Raw genomic sequence first — 16,615 nt, 5'->3', positions numbered from 1 at the left:
TTTTCCAGTTACAAAACCTACCCATACTACAAAATAAGTTCGGGGAGTCAACTAATAGTGTGTATAGGTATAAAGAAATATGCATCATGTTTTCAATGATTCAGATCATCGACGAGGAAATTTCAAGAAGAGTTCGTCTAACTCTTACAAGAGAGGAGAATAGATTTCTTCGAGACAGAAGTGATCCATTTAACTTAACGGATGAGAGATTCATAGACGTTTTCCGTTTGTCGAAACATTTAGTTCACGTTCTATTCGATGAATTGAAACCATTTATGAATAATTATTGGAGGAACACGAGAACGCCATTTGAACAGCGAATATTGATAACTCTGAGATTTTTTGCCAGTGGAAATTACCAACGCGGTATTGGACAAGAATATTTGCTAGCAGTAAGTCAACCCATGGTCAGTCGTTGTGTTAGTGAAGTGACTAAATTGATTAACCATGTATTCCAAGGAAGAATTAAATTCCCTAATGATTCTGAGAAGACCCAAAATAAAGGGAATTTTTTTGAAAAATGTGGAATACCAGGAATAATTGGAGCAGTCAACTGTACACACATAAAAATCTTGAAGCCATCAGAAGAAGAGCATTCCTTTTTGAACAGAAAAGGATATCACTCAATTAATTCATACTATTCAATGTAGTCACTATTTCAGCCCATTTTTCTTCATATGTCTTCCTGCCATTAATTCCTTGAAATTTTTTCGTTAATATTTCTGGATTAACTTCCGCGAAATCCAGAAATGTTGACCACTGCAGCGGATTGGTTTTTGCTCTTTTCTCTGAATCCATTCTGCAAATTCAAATAAGAAATAATGTATAACCAGAGTATAACAGCAATTGTTATGCTATTGATTGTAGTGTTCACAAAATATATTGCTTAAAATTTACCTTCAGAGCTTGATGCTATTCTTAATGATCACAAAAAACAAATGTTAAGCACTCGAAGAAAATCTGACTGGAACCTCGTTCAACAGAGAAAAGCACTTGAAGATATTTCGAAATTAAAAAGGAACTTAACTTAATATTAAGAATTGTGATATTGTGAAGCAAAACATTCAAAATTATAACCTCGAAATCGAAATCATTCAAGTGTCATAATAAGACGCTTAAGACTTGGTCACGTGGTAAAAGTAAACCAATCAAAAACGTCGTCGGACTTTTCGTAATGACAACGAAACCTAAAATGTTTCGTTATCGTCATGAGGTCGTTCTTTGCTTCGGCAAACACGACTATTGCCGAATCCCTTTACAGAATACCGAACCGAGCAAAACTGTCGTTTCGTCACGTTTTCGCTTCGCTTTGCCGTTACAGAATCCCACCACTGAATACCGCATTCGATTCGCTTAGCTTCGCTTCGTAACGTTATCGCTTTCGTTTGCTATGATAACGAAAGTTACAGAATCCTACCCCAGGAGTGTCTTAAAATGAAACTCAAGGGGACGCATGTCTACATCAACACGGACAGCCAGACCACGCTGAGATCCCTAGAATCGTACTGCCAGGGTTCTCTGTTTACCTGGGAGTGCCGTAACACCATAAAGCAACTGTCCGTGTCCCGAGACAATAAAGTGACTCTACTATGGGTACCAGGGCACTGTGGTGTTGAATGAAACGAAAAAGCCGATGAGCTTGCAAAAAGTGCAGCGAGGTTAACACCTGCTTGACCTGAACCTTTCTGTGGGCTAGGAAAATACCAATATAAGGCAGCGGTCCAGCAATGGGAGTTGAATAACAAGATAACTCACTAAACAAACACTCCTGGACTTACTCAGGCCAAGAAATTCGTGTTGATTTCACCTACCTATGCCAGAAAGCTCTTGAAGCTGTCACGAGGTGATGATGAGAATGCTGACGGGACACTGTCGGTACAAACATCATTTGAGGACGACCTCGAAGAATCTGGCGAGATGACATGACCATAGATAAGTAGATAGCCATGATTTCAAGAGGCCTTGAGGAAAATCTATGTCATGAAAGCAAGGACTGGAAATTTGGGACGGAGAGGCGGTGACAGCTGTAATAATCCGAAATATACCGGGTGGCCTCCCCAGATGCGGATCTCATTTTGAGAGAATAAATGAAGATATTTTGAAAATCTTTTTTTGTGATGTATAAAGGGTGGTTAAAAGCACAATTTAAAATTATTTTCGTATATACAGGGTGTTTGGAAACAAAGATATAGACCAAAGTCTATTTTTTTTATCACAATACCCTGTATATGAATTCAAAAATAGAATCGCAAACTCGAATAATGATGATTTTCTTGAGATCACTTTATCCTTAGAAACACCATATAAGGGCGAAAAATTGAAATAATGGAGTTTTTTAATTGGTATGAAAAAACCCGTTACGCCGTCGATATACAGACAATATTTTTTCGAGTAGACATATTGGCCACTTCTATGCAGAAAAAAAAAACAACTCTGGATTATACAGAGTGATCATGATTAATATTCAAACATTAACTACAAATAATGGCCAAAACCTTTCTTATTTGAAATGGTACACCCTGTATTTTCATATCTTATTGAATACAAAAATTTCGAAACTTTTCTTATTTGTTTTTCCTGCACCTATATACAAGTTATTGGCCATTATTTGTAGTTAATGGTTGAATATTAATTTTGATATTGAACAAAAATTATGAAATGATAAATATTGATGTATAATATAGAGTTGTTTTTTTTCTGCATAGAAGTAGCCAATATGTCTACTCGAAAAACATTGTCTGTATAGGCGGCCTGACTGCTTTCTTTATTAATTACCAACTGAAAAAAACTCCATATTTTCAATTTCATCTACATCGTAAATGGTGCTTCCAAGGATATAGTGATCTGAGGAAACTCATAATTATTTGACCTTGCGATTCTTATGCAGGGTGTTATAATGAGAAAAGTGTAATTTTGGTCCATATCTTTGTTTTAAAACAACCTGTATATATGAAAATTATGTTAAATTGTGCTTTTGACTACTTTATATAACCACAACAAAGATTTTCAAAATATCTCCATTTAATCCCTCAAAATGAGATCCGCGTCTGGGGTGTGCCACCCGGTATACAGCAGTGGTTCCTACTCAAGAAACCAAATTTTCAATAAAATTGTACCTTTCGTTCTCTGTAGAAGTCCACGGTACCATCGACTGTGGCCCACCCCGTATATTACTGATTGGTTGAATAAACCACGTATAGGATGTAAACTTTCCCGTTAGAATTTTGAAAATTGAAAGGTTTTTCAATCATATTTCAATAATGATGAATTTCAAAACTTTTTCATTTTCATGGAATTACCAATTTTTCTAAAGTACTACTTTGAGCCAATTGTCATTTATTAATTGCTTTTTTATTTGGTAATAATTGCATTTATTGATATTCTCCCTGAAAGTGTGTACAAGAGCCAAAGATCATGCTACATCTAACTGAGATACAAATGCTTGCCCAGACTAAAAAGACCTTACTGATACATCCTTCAGTTCTGTAATAATGAAATTCCGAAAATCAGTTCAATTGATCCGCAGAAATAGTTTCACTCACAATTCCCGTAAACTGTAGGTGTAATAGGTGGCTTGCAGGGAAGAACATCAGTCCATACCAAAGCCCTTGTTATCAACCCCTGTAATTTGGCACAAATCAAAACTAGCTGTAATACCAAAAATTTCTGGGTCAATTTGAATTCATCTTCTAATACATTCTTCAGAATATTAATTGTCATCAACATTCCCCAAATGCCCATCAATATGGAGACTATTATAATAGGCTGGAGGTACATGTAATTGACTTGGTACAAGCTCTGAAACATAACATAATTTTACATAACTCACGTACTGCTCGGTCAGCCTAGGCTAGGCTCTAACAAATATTTGTCTACCTCTCTTTCTGCCCACATGACTAAAAGGATCATATAAACAAATCCTTGAACTATAGGAAGTTGGAGAACTAATATCCTCAAATAATGTAATGTTTTCCTGAAAACAAAATTACATTAGCAACATTATACTATCAGAAATCAATAAAGAACACACTTCTCCACATTGAGTGTTGGTAGACAAAAACAACAAGGCCAACAGCAACATGGACCAACTTTCAGGGTCAAAGTACCAGGTTTTAATTTTTGTACTAATTCTGCTTCACCACCACAGTAGGATACGAAAAGACACCATAATTGGTACATGCCAAACATAAACATTCCTTGAGTTAAGGCTTCGGCTAGTAAATGTGCCCTAGGAACCAAAATAACAAAAAAAGTTGCCACTGATATCACCTAAAATAAAAAAAATTATCTTAATTTTGATTCACCAAAAAAAAATGCTTTTTCCGGTCCGAGGTTTGAATTCTCGACTCGTTAGAGTCGCTCTAGCACTTTCCTAAGGTAATAAACTGAATTGCTCTGGAAGGATATTTTTATTAATTAAAATCAAAGTATGATGAATCGAGGTATTATTGCTTAGGTTTAGTTATTTACTCAGTACCAAATTTAAAATTACAAATTAATTGTCAATTTCATTGTAAAATTCGGACAAATTATAAAGCATTATTATCTGATGTCCAAAAACCATTTATTACCACTTGATTAGTAATTGCTATTTAATATAATTTTCGCGTGTACTGCATCCTAAATAAACATATAGGTATTGGAAAGCAAGTTGCAATAAAATTTCTTTATCTTTATATTATTTGTTTTAAGTTGACAAATACCATCTTTCTATGTAATGTAAGAGATGGGCTGGATAGATAGTTCGTGATTACTGAACAATATGAAAAAAACTACAAATAATACAATCTTTCAATTTGGCCCATTTTTTGATATCTACACTTTAACGTATAACCAATTAGTTAAATAATTATCAATGAGGATGATTTTCACTTTTAAATGCATTATTACGACGTTGTTTCCACAGCTTTAGTGCTATTTTTCAAAGTTCAATTCAAAAGTTTGTACAAATAATTTCGCGTAAATTCAAACAGGTCAATCTCAATGTTATAAAGCCATTTCAACCATTTCTCGATTTTAATGACCTTTTGGCTGAAATATTACAAGAAACGTATGATAATATTTATACATCTAATTGTCTCCAATGAGATCAAATGCAATTGCAAAATTTGATGTGGAATATAAAATAAATAGTTATGCTTCCTAGTATGTACTAAATAGACAAAGCAAGCAAATCCTTCTAACAGCTTTAACTTCTACAATTCTTATTCGATTTTGATGGAATTTATTATGGACACAAATTTCGTGAGTGCTTTCGTAGTAATTCAAGGTCTTCCTCATCTGCATACCGGAAATTCAATATTTCGCGATATAGGAGTCCGCTTCTGATATTTCTGATCGGGTCATAAGTATTTCCAACGGAGTTTTCGAGATCAAAGTTCACCATAATTTCATATAGGTACTTCGTATTTAATCAATTGATGAGACGTAATGAAAAAAGTAATGAAGCTTTCGGATCGTTCATAGAACAGCTGATTCTTGGTTTCAGACCAACAATAAATTCTTATATCTCAAAACGGATCACAATTTGGCCCAGATACCTAATTTAATTTCCCAGTAAACTCTCACTTGGACTCACTAGTAACTTCTTACCTAATAATCGATTACGTCAAGTTGAAATAAACAAGAAGAGTAGTTTAAGATAGTGCATACTAACCGGATATACGCCAGTGATGAAAGCAGAATGAGCTTTCACTCTCGACGATGAGTTCTTCATTATGTATTTCAAGGTGTCCAAAAATATGACCAGAACAGTTACTACCGCTAGGGATCCTATCGAAACTAATGTGATTCCATAGATATTGGTTGCTGAAAGCGGAATTTTAGTATAAATAAAATTCTGTAGATTTCTAACTAAATAAAAATCAACAGGTCAAGATCAACAAATCTCAAGATAGGGTAGTACCATAGTATAAGGATTCCTTTATACTATGGTAGTACATAGTAGACCTAAGGTTTAATCCAGCGGTTCTCAAACTTTGTTCTTCGCGCCCCCTTGTTATAATTCGAAAACTCCCCTATCTGTAGATGTAGGAATTCAAATTACACAATTACCCTTCATTTGAGAATAGACCTGTTGGACTATCACTGCAAGAAGAAGAACAACTGATAGATGTTTCATAAAGTTCCTTACAAAAGTCGAACTTTGTTAACAAATCTTTGACAAACTTCTGAACTAACCTTCCCAACGACAACTCCGTTATAAAAGCCAAAGAGCTAAGGATTCTCTTGCCCACTACTTTTCAATATATTTTTGAGCGACATCCCTTATCTAGGAAGTACAAAGACAGCACAATTTGCAGATGACACTGCTGTCTACCACTCAAATAGACAGAAGAAATAAACTCCTGAGGAACTTAAATTGAAGGAAAAAAGATTGAGTGGAAAAAGGAAGCCAGATACCTGGGAATAATTTTGGACAAACAACTCAACTTCAATAGACACATTCAATAAAACAAGAAGAAAGCGAGACAACTCCACAGACATCTGTATCCCTACTAAACCGAAGTATCAAGCTGTCACTGGAAAACAAAATGAAAATAATTAAATATGTGCTTCTCCCAAGTATAATATACGCAGGGCCGATCTGGTGCAACTCAGGAAGCCAGAAGTATAACTAACTGCAAAGCACCATTAACAAAGTAATGAGGTCATCCAAAGGAGCTCCTTGGTACATGAGAAACGAGCAAATCAAGAAAGATCACAAAATTGGAACAATCAAAGAAACAGTAAAGAAACAAACAGAGAAGATTAGAGAAACGATAAAATACCATTCAAACATCGAGCTGAAAAGAGTTCTGAAAATACCAGTAAGGAGAGCAGACAAGAGGTCTTACCTAATAAAAACAGAAAAATAGAAGAAAACGAGTCAACAGCACAGAGGGGGTTGATTGACAGTCTCCGAATGCAAAGACAGTCGAAAGACCTTTAGACTATTATTGAAAATCAAAATGATTTACATATGAACAATTGTAGAAGAACGGAATTACGGAAACTCGAGACATGAGGCATCTGGAATAAGTTCCGGCCCTCTTATTTAAAAACAAACCATGAAAGCAAGACTTTCTTGCAAGTCTTGCCTTTTCCAACGCCTTATCTTTGTCAGATTGGATTTTCTGCACTTGCTACCTTGATATCCAAATACATAAAAAAAAACTTCAAGTAGAAAATGAACTCATAGTGGCCATCTCTAACAAGGAACCAAATTTAGAGGAATATTGCGCTCAGGTTAGCCATTGATTAGTCCTTAAAATGTTTTTTCGCTTTATTAAATAAAATTTCATTGAATATTATTTCCTTTATTTTATTATTTATCATTATTATTATATTTATTATTATCTTTTCATTTTCAATCTCTTGTGCGCAAAGCCCCCCTGGCAGTCATGTAGCGCCCCACTGTGTGAGAAACGCTGGTTTAATCGTTTCCTAGGTAAGAAATTAATAATAAAAGTACTTCCCAAAGAAGTATTGAAAAGAAGACATTAATTTTTACTTGTAGTAGATGCCTATACTACTATACTATACTTTCGGTAACAATAATAATGATATATATTTCCTGTTCAATTTACTTTTGGTCTGTAGTTTCCAATAATGAACCTTTGAAATCGTTAAAGGAAAAAAATGAAATCCCAAATAAATTTTCACAATATACGTTAAGGAGGTAGACGTCCAAATATATTTTCTTGGAAACTAATAGAGCTATTTGTATGTTTGTTATTATATCTTATTGATCCTCCTAGATCGAGAATTCGATCCTTAAATTCAAAAGGCTAAAAATCAAGGGGATTAATTGCAAGAAATTCTTTTGTTCATATTGTAGGTACACTTAACGAAATGAAAATATCACACCTAACCTAAGTAAACAACATTTGAATCCTAGATTTAACAACCAAAATTATAATCGAAAATACGTCTCACCTGTCATATAAAGGGAAATTGGCGGTATATTTTCCGAAGCACATTGGGAAATGTTTTCCGCAACCACTGTTATAGGCATATTTTATTTTTTGAACAAAATCTCTCTTCAATCAAGTGACGAAATAATAAACTGAACCTCCTGGCATATCCTAGACATGAACATACGACTGATACACTCAAACAAAGCACTTTAAGCCCTTGTAATCCTTCATGATTATTTTGTTAACTCAACAACTGAAACCGCTTGATATAAAATTCTGATTTACACTTTTACTTCTTGAACATGCTATATGATTGAGACACAGGGAATAACAGAGCTATTCGTATATATTATTATGTATATGGCCTACAAGCTGGAACTTTCCCCTTTCATCCAAGCTATACGTTCGCGATTTATTGAATATGGTAATTTAAAAAAAACGCAACAAATTGAGCACGAAAGATTGCTATTTCTTTTATCTAACGGAAAATCGCACCGTAGAAAATACTATTGGAATAATATTGTACTTGTTCTGTCAGTTTTCAACTTCCAACTAAAGTATTCAAAATTTCGTTACTGTATAGGGCAAAATATTTTAATTGGTATCATCAAAATAGTTTACCTATACTCGTTGTCTTAAATTGCATTTTATTTCATTTTAATTTTTTATAGATGGAGAATACTTTGTGATCTCTTTTGGAATTGTCACGGAATTCAACATTTCCGCTAGCCTGTTGAAGGCCAATGGTAAATTAATCTGTCATTGCCTATCTGTGACTTGACAAAGTTTTCTATGATCTGAATGTACGCGCTTATGCGCAATGTTGGTTACCTTCCAACTTACTCCTTCCGTAGTTAGCAATTATGATCAAATAAAGGCGGATTTGCGGGGGGGGGGGTTTAATGGGGTTAAGTACACCCCCCCATGAATATCGAAACCCTGAAAAAAAGTTACGATACGTGGTGCACATACAATATTTCATGCAATAATTTCAAATTGGTAATTTCCCAAATATTGCATATTATTAGTTTTGAATCGTTACTAAACCCAACCCCCCTTCCCCCCCCATGAAAAAGAACTATATCCGCCCTTGGATCTAAGATTAATTATTGTAAAAGTGAAAGTTGAGTTAAAAATTATTAAAAGTAAAAACTAAAGAAGTGTTTTTCTTGTCAAGCCCACTGCACTCGCATCATAGCCGAATGTATTTCAGACCATTCTGAAAAACTTTGGTTTTGTGTCGGTCTGTGTGTCCGCAAATCCTTGTAACAGCTTCAATTCCTATAATTCATATCTGATTTAAATGAAATTTGGTATGGGTTTCCTGTTTGGGCCATAGATGCTCCTATACGAACTTCACCTCTTTCAGTTTATGGGGAACGCGTCGAGTATGCGCAAACATGAAATTCCCGCATTCTAGTGATCTGATTTTGAATGGATATTTGGGTGGGCATATAAATGGATTAACTTCTTTAGAATATACGCTGCTACAGCTGTGTGAAGCTGGCACCCCCAAATGCGAATTTTGGGATAAAAATTTCAGGATCGTTTGTCTATTGTAGGTCCACGTTGATCACGTTTGTCCATCTTTTTTCTTCATATATGCAGGCACCGTTCGAGAGATATAAGAAAATACATATTTTCCGTTCCCTTTCCGAGCAGCACCCACAAATTACAAAAAAGTGTTTAAAATGCCATAATTTCGAAAGGTTGATTTTTTGAACTCTGGGAGTGCACAAATTGAATTATTTGATGAACCTACGATGGACAAACGATACCGAAATTTTGAACTCAAAATTCGCATTTGGAGGTACCAACTCCACACTTCGCGTAATTTCGAATAGTTGATTTTTTTGGTTTCTATGGTTGGACAAATGAAATTATTGGGTGGAGCAAAGTGGACTCACGTTGGACGAACGATCTATGGCATTTTAAACTCTTTTTTTAATTTGGGGGTGCTGCTCAGAAAATGAACGGAAAAGATGTATTTTCTCGTATCTCTCGAACTGTGCCTGGACAAATGAAAAAAGGGTGGACAAAAGTGGACCTACGGTGGACAAACGATCCTGAAATTTTGATCCCAAAATTCGCATTTGGGGGTGCCACCTTCGCACAGCTCACTGCTACGCGTATATTTTTAAGCATTCGCAAATTTAAACATCTTAGGATTTAGGTACCTAATTGTGTTACCAAACCATGTTAAAGTAATGTGTAGGGCTGTTTTTTTAAGCGAAAGACAAGGAAACATAGTATCACACTCATTGGCGGGATGTTTTTGCCTATAATGGTATTTTACCTACATTAAATGAATGAATGAATAAAAAATGATTGCCTTTTTACACGCTCGGTGGAACATTCAGACATTGTATCCTTGATATTGGCTGAAATTGAAAAAAAAATCATCGTCATTTGAAAACAGACTTTTCTCTGGAAAAAGCCATGGTCAAAAAGCTAGGTAGGAATATCAACCCTATATTATTAGATTTGATTAAAGACTTCAAATAATTAGCCGCACGTCTGAAAATAAAACATAGATATTGAAAGTTATATCTTTCAAAAACCACTCTCTTATTTCTATTAGTCTAAGGATCATTGGTTTTTGACTTTGTATACTCAACCTGGGTATGATAAATATTTATGAACCAAGCTGTAAATTGTTGTCGACAGCTTGGTAATGATGTTGTTTGTAAGAAAGTACCTACTTTTATTTCTTGAAACCGTACAGTACCTACCTACAATAGAATTATAAAAGTAATTTTACCTTTTGCCGGATTTACACAGGTTCACAAAATTGAGTTCTCCGAATGTACATAAAAGAAACTCGGACTTAGGCAAACAAAAATTTACAGAACCTGTTCTATTGAATTGTGAAATATTTGCTGAAATAACTCTTAAAGTGAATAGCCTTGTGCAATAATTTTCGAAAGAAGAATAATTTTCGATTGTCATAGAGAAATACTGATATCAGCTCGAAAATTTGAAGAAAAAATTACTTCATTATGTTTTAAAAGTAGGGAAAATGTTGACGAAAATATTCATGATAATTCCTAACTGGAAAGTAGGTCAAATAGATCGAACAGATAATTTAGCGAGAAAAATTTATATCTGAGTAAACACAAAAACTAACTGAACGAAATTTCAGACATCATAACAGATAAATATCCTAAAAAAGTGAAGTGCACTTTCGATATGTTGCATTTCAACGTTTATTTTCCTTATTTTGTTATTGTTTGATGTAATTCTTATTGGGAAAGATTTGTCAGATTAGTTTTTAAGGCAATAATTGAAGGAGTGTTTTGTTATAAGTAGGTATTTCGGATTGAGATAAACTCCAGTTAATGTTCCTTCTATATAAAGTGTTTTCGAATAGGAATTATACACTTTGAGATGCTTAAGAAGCAATATACTGTGTATTATTATTTGATATTTCTCATGTCTTCAGAAGGTTATGCTTTTTAATTCAAATACGTACACGCTTCAAAAACGTTCAGAAATTGTTGAATTGTTTTAGCAAAATCAATGCCCATTTGTGAATACTACTAATGAGAAGTTTAGAAGTCATGAACGACATTATTTAGTTAATCGACTGTTTATTCGTCGTATTTTTGACAAATTTGAAGATTATTATACCAAGTACGAAAACGAATGACTATTAATCACCCGCCAAAGTGTACTTAACCACTTTTTTCTAGTTAGTACCAAACTTCAAAAGATGAATGTCAAAATTCCGGAACATAATAATTTTTTTAAATTTCGTCATCCAACTGTGATCGTTTCTGCTATGAAAAAATTATATCAGGTTATCTCGGTATGTTATGCCAAAAATTAGCTTTTCAAGAAAAATTTTCGATTAAATATACATTTCGGCTTGGAACATTGAAAAAAAAGATATTGACATTTTAATCATAAGGGAGCTTATTATGGGATTTTCGTTTCTAGACTTTTATACGGAGAATTTATTCTCAATGTTGTTATTGTTGAATAAATTAACATGCCGAGTTAGTCTGATATATTTTTTCATAGCAGAAACGATCGGAGTTGGATGAACGAATTAAAAAAAAAATGAAAAGTGGGAATCATTCCATTTTCCTGAGTATACCATACGCATCTTGGGATAACCTTTGGTCATGTTGGGTTGTCTGATTCGCTTGTAATTTTTGATCGAAAAAGAAATAACAAAACACCAACATTTGTAGCTGCGGCACTCAGAACATTTTAGCTGTAGATTTTGGCGATTTCCATTAAACTGTCGATATCTTGAAAACTGAGACACTAAAATCGAATTTGTATATTCAGGTCGGGCATAATCTAAGCTAACAGCATGCGCCACGTTTACGTCGGTTTACAGGACACCCTGTATATTACTCAATAGCTATCTCAGTAAATATTGGTCTTACAAAAACAAAACAAAAATGGGCAAATATGAAGTATTTTTTATGGAGAACTTAGATAGCTATTGAGTAATACAGGGTGTTTTAGTTCGACGGCCTATTAGACGTTTCTGGAGAACGGGGCCGATTTGAAATCCGAAATTTCGGAATATGACATTGTTCATGATGCTCTATTCAGCTAAAATATTCCCGAAGTTCCGGCACTTCCGGTTAAGTATACAAGAATTGAAAAAAAATGTTTTCAAAAAAAACATTTTTTTTTTTCATTTTATGTCTTAGATATTATCAAGATTTCTATTTTCAATTACTGTTTTCTAAAATTATCGCGTTAGTCCTCATAGTTTTCAAAATATTAAGGAAAAACCGAAAAAAACAGAGAACTTCCATAGTCACTATTACGTGAATTATTTTTACTGTGAATATCCTATGCGTATACTCAATTCACTTTCTCAAACTAGAATAATGTTGGAATATCATGCATTCTACGGTGAAAAATAAGGGTAGTGTCCAAACATGATTATGATGTCAAATTCAATAATTCAAGAGTTATTCGAGATTTTATGAATTTATGTTATACGTAGAGTCAATTTCATTCAATCTGTTTCTGCAGGGTGTCCCATAAGTGGCACGTCACAGTGACACCGGAGGTAGGTCAGCTAAAGAGGGACCTAACCAGCCTAACATGACCCCAGTAAAAGTTGCATGGTTTTCGAGTTATTACCAAATTACGTTTTTTAGTGAATTTTCACCTTTTTTAACATTGTCAGGGTCAGAATTCTGCTGGAAAGCTCTCGAAGCTAATTTTTTTTGTTGTAATTGAATCTTAAATAGTTATTTAAGATGACATGAGTATGATTCTGTCAAAAAGTTATGTGGATTTCCGTAAATTAATGGATAAATCTTGATTTCAATTGCTAGCAAAACGAGAACTTCGACTTTGGACACCTGCTGTGAAAAAAAAATTCTTGAAACAAAACGAGCAACTAACATAAAAAAATTGGGCATTTTAGACAGATTTAGAAATGGTACAATACACGAATCTTATGCCCATAAAACTAGAGGTATTTTCATCATTTTACCGATGCCCTACTTAACTAAGTTGAAACAGGTAATTTTGCCGCTTGCTATGACATTACATTTGATACCGGGCTTTGTTATTATTTGTTAAAGTCACAATAGGGAAAAAGATGGATTAGGGGAAGCGAAAAAGGAATATTATTGAAAAAAAAGGTAAATTAATTAAAAACAGACTTAACTTTCGATTATTTATTTAATTCTTAAATCTAACTTACAGTAAATGTTCAAACTGTTTCCCTCGGACTCTAATGCATAAATGACACCGTTTTATAAAATTACCTTTTTTTTCAATAATATTCCTTTTTCGCTTCCCCTTATCCATCTTTTTCCCTATTGTGACTTTAACAAATAATAACAAAGCCCGGTATCAAAGGTAATGTCATAGCAAGCGGCAAAATTACCTGATAGCGGGGTTCCTAGTTTCAACTTAGTTAAGTAGGGCATCGGTAAAATGATGAAAATACCAGTTTTATGGGCATAAGATTCGTGTATTGTACCATTTCTAAATCTGTCTAAAATGCCCAATTTTTTGATGTTACTTGCTCGTTTTGTTTCAAGGATTTTTTTTTCACAGCAGGTGTCCAAAGTCGAAGTTCTCGTTTTGCTAGCAATTGAAATCAAGATTTATCCATTAATTTACGGAAATCCACATAACTTTTTGACAGAATCATACTCATGTCATCTTAAATAACTATTTAAGATTCCATTACAACAAAAAAAATAAGCTTCGAGAGCTTTCCAGCAGAATTCTGACCCTGACAATGTTAAAAAGGTGAAAATTCACTAAAAAACGTAATTTGGTAATAACTCGAAAACCATGCCACTTTTACTGGGGTCATGTTAGGCTGGTTAGGTCCCTCTTTAGCTGACCTACCTCCGGTGTCACTGTGACGTGCCACTTATGGGACACCCTGTATAGTGCGTTTCAAATCAGTATTCTATGATCATAGAAATTGAAATATGCAATTATTTCAAAGTGATAGGTGTACTCATTTTTGAAGCTAGTAAATTATAATTACACGATTCACGTTATTCAAATAATGAAATTCTGAATCTATATTCCATATCCACGGTGAATGCAACAGAATTGTTTCGAGCACTTGTCGAGCATTCAATCAGAAATATCCACATTTACCACCAATTGACGAGAAGATATTTCGGAAGTATGTTTCAAACTTTCTGTTACTCCCTTTTCATCACCACGCTGATTTTTTCCTGAATTCATAAAAAGTATTCTACCGCTTTTTTATATGATTTTTCAGCTGTTTTTGAGCTATAAGAGATAATTGGAAAACGACGTGAAATGAAAAGTTATTATGACTTTTTTCTTATTAGTGCTATCAGGGGAAACATATAGATAAGACTCTTTCCAGAGCCACGGCGGCTATGTGGGCATGCAAAAGACTCTTTGGAAAGACATGGGGAGTGAAACCGAAAATGGTACTGTGGTTATACACAGCGGTGGTACGCCCTATTGTCACCTATGCATCTCTAGCATGGTGGACAAAAACCGAGGAGGTCACCACACGCATCAGGTTGCAGAAAATGCAAAGGCTGGCGTGCATTGGTGTCACAGGAGCTATGCGCACAGCTCCTACGGCAGCGCTGGAGGTCATACTAGACTTGCCTCCCTTACACCTACATGTAAGGAAATGTAGCCTGCTCGAAGCAATAAGGATTTCCCATAATGGAAAGCTCCTTCCTGGGAACTGGGTTGGACATATGAGGATACTGAATCAACTAGATTCAAACCTCCTCGCAAAACCATCAGATATTATGCCAACCACCTACGATTTTGAAACGCCCTTTGAAACGGTTATAAATGACCGTCATAGTGCAATAAGTTTCATAAATCGTCTAGACAAAAAGTCATCCATATGGTTTACAGATGGATCAAAAACAGAGAAGGGCACCGGCATTGGGATATATGGACCTAGACTGAGGATCTCTAAAGCCCTGGGAAGTGAGCCCTCGATTCTACAAGCCGAGATAATGGCTGTTTATGTATGCGCCCAGGAGTGTCTCAAAATGAACCTCAAAGGGGCGCATATCTACATCACCACGGACAGCCAAGCCACGCTGAGATCCCTGGAATCGTGTTGTCAGGGGTCTCTGCTGACTTGGGAGTGCCGTAACACCATAAAGCAACTGGCCAGAGGAAACAAGGTGACTCTACTATGGGTACCAGGGCACTGTGGTGTTGAAGGAAATGAGAGAGCGGACGAGCTTGCAAAAAGTGCATCTAGGCTAAGACCTGCTGGACCTGAGCCTTTCTGTGGGATAGGAAAAGACCAATACAAAGCTGCGGTCCAGCTATGGGAGTTGAACAGTAGGACAATCCACTGGACTAACACTCCTAGACTTGCTCAGGCAAAGAAATTCGTGAAGATTTCACCTACTTACACCAGAAAACTCCTGAAGCTGTCACGAGCGGAGCTTCGGGTGATGGTGGGACTGCTGACGGGGCACTGTCGGTACAAACATCATTTGTACCGTATGGGTAAGTCAGCAGACGAGATTTGCAGGCTCTGTGGATCGGAAGTAGAAACTTCTGAACACTTGATATGCAAGTGTCCAGAGCTGGCTGGCCTAAGAACCATTCACATGGGCAAGCCGGTCCTGGATACCAGAGAGGCCCCTAGGGAGGTTGTCAATTTTATTAACGTTGTTGACGACCTCCCTGGGTTTCTATGAATGAGTAGGGTAGTGAACAAAAGATCTGCATGGTCGCAGTTCCCGGAAGGCTCACCGAAGCAAAACGACCCCAGTTCAAATAATAATAATAAATAATATTAGTGCTATCAACATGAAACAAAAACATTCCAAACCTACAGGCACTTTTTTTGATAGAATCCATTGATGTTATAATTTATTTTTTATTGCCATTAGTTTTTAAGGTACCTATAATACAAACTTGTTTTTTTTAATATGTATAAACCATAACAATTTCTATAACAAATGAATGAAATTGCTTAATTTTTCCTTTTTCGAAAATATATAACATGATATATAAATTTCTTATCAAAATCATCGAAAGTTTCAGTTTCATTAGGCAAATCAACCAAGTGCCCATCTATAATAATCCGCGAACTTCAGATAATTAAAATATTCGACGGCCACCAAGGTCTCCAGATTCAACATTGCTAGATTCTTTTCTTTGGTTACATTTATAAATTTGAAAATGTTGAAAAAATCTAACGATGTTAAATCCAGAAATCTTGGTGGCCATCGAATATATTAATTATCTGA

At 35.1% G+C, this 16,615-nt stretch overlaps 1 protein-coding gene across 2 annotated transcripts in view; it reads right to left on the bottom strand.

Annotated features, from left to right (window-relative positions):
• Positions 1-16,615, bottom strand: part of LOC123684973 (organic solute transporter alpha-like protein) — a 28,446-nt gene that overhangs the window by 4,749 nt on the left and 7,082 nt on the right. The window contains exons 1-5 of one of the 2 annotated variants that reach the window (XM_045624512.1): positions 7,918-8,404; positions 5,657-5,808; positions 4,031-4,269; positions 3,877-3,973; positions 3,543-3,798 (exon numbers count right to left, since the gene is read on the bottom strand). In XM_045624512.1, coding sequence (XP_045480468.1) covers positions 3,543-3,798; positions 3,877-3,973; positions 4,031-4,269; positions 5,657-5,808; positions 7,918-7,996 — 823 coding nt within the window. In that variant the 5' untranslated portion in view covers positions 7,997-8,404. Of the gene's footprint in view, positions 1-3,542; positions 3,799-3,876; positions 3,974-4,030; positions 4,270-5,656; positions 5,809-7,917; positions 8,405-16,615 lie in introns of those variants that run through there. The other variant, XM_045624513.1, reaches the window with a different exon arrangement.

Source organism: Harmonia axyridis, chromosome 7 (genome assembly GCF_914767665.1).
Source record: "Harmonia axyridis chromosome 7, icHarAxyr1.1, whole genome shotgun sequence".
Lineage (NCBI taxonomy): Eukaryota > Metazoa > Arthropoda > Insecta > Coleoptera > Coccinellidae > Harmonia > Harmonia axyridis.
This window is presented reverse-complemented; position numbering and strand designations above follow the sequence as displayed.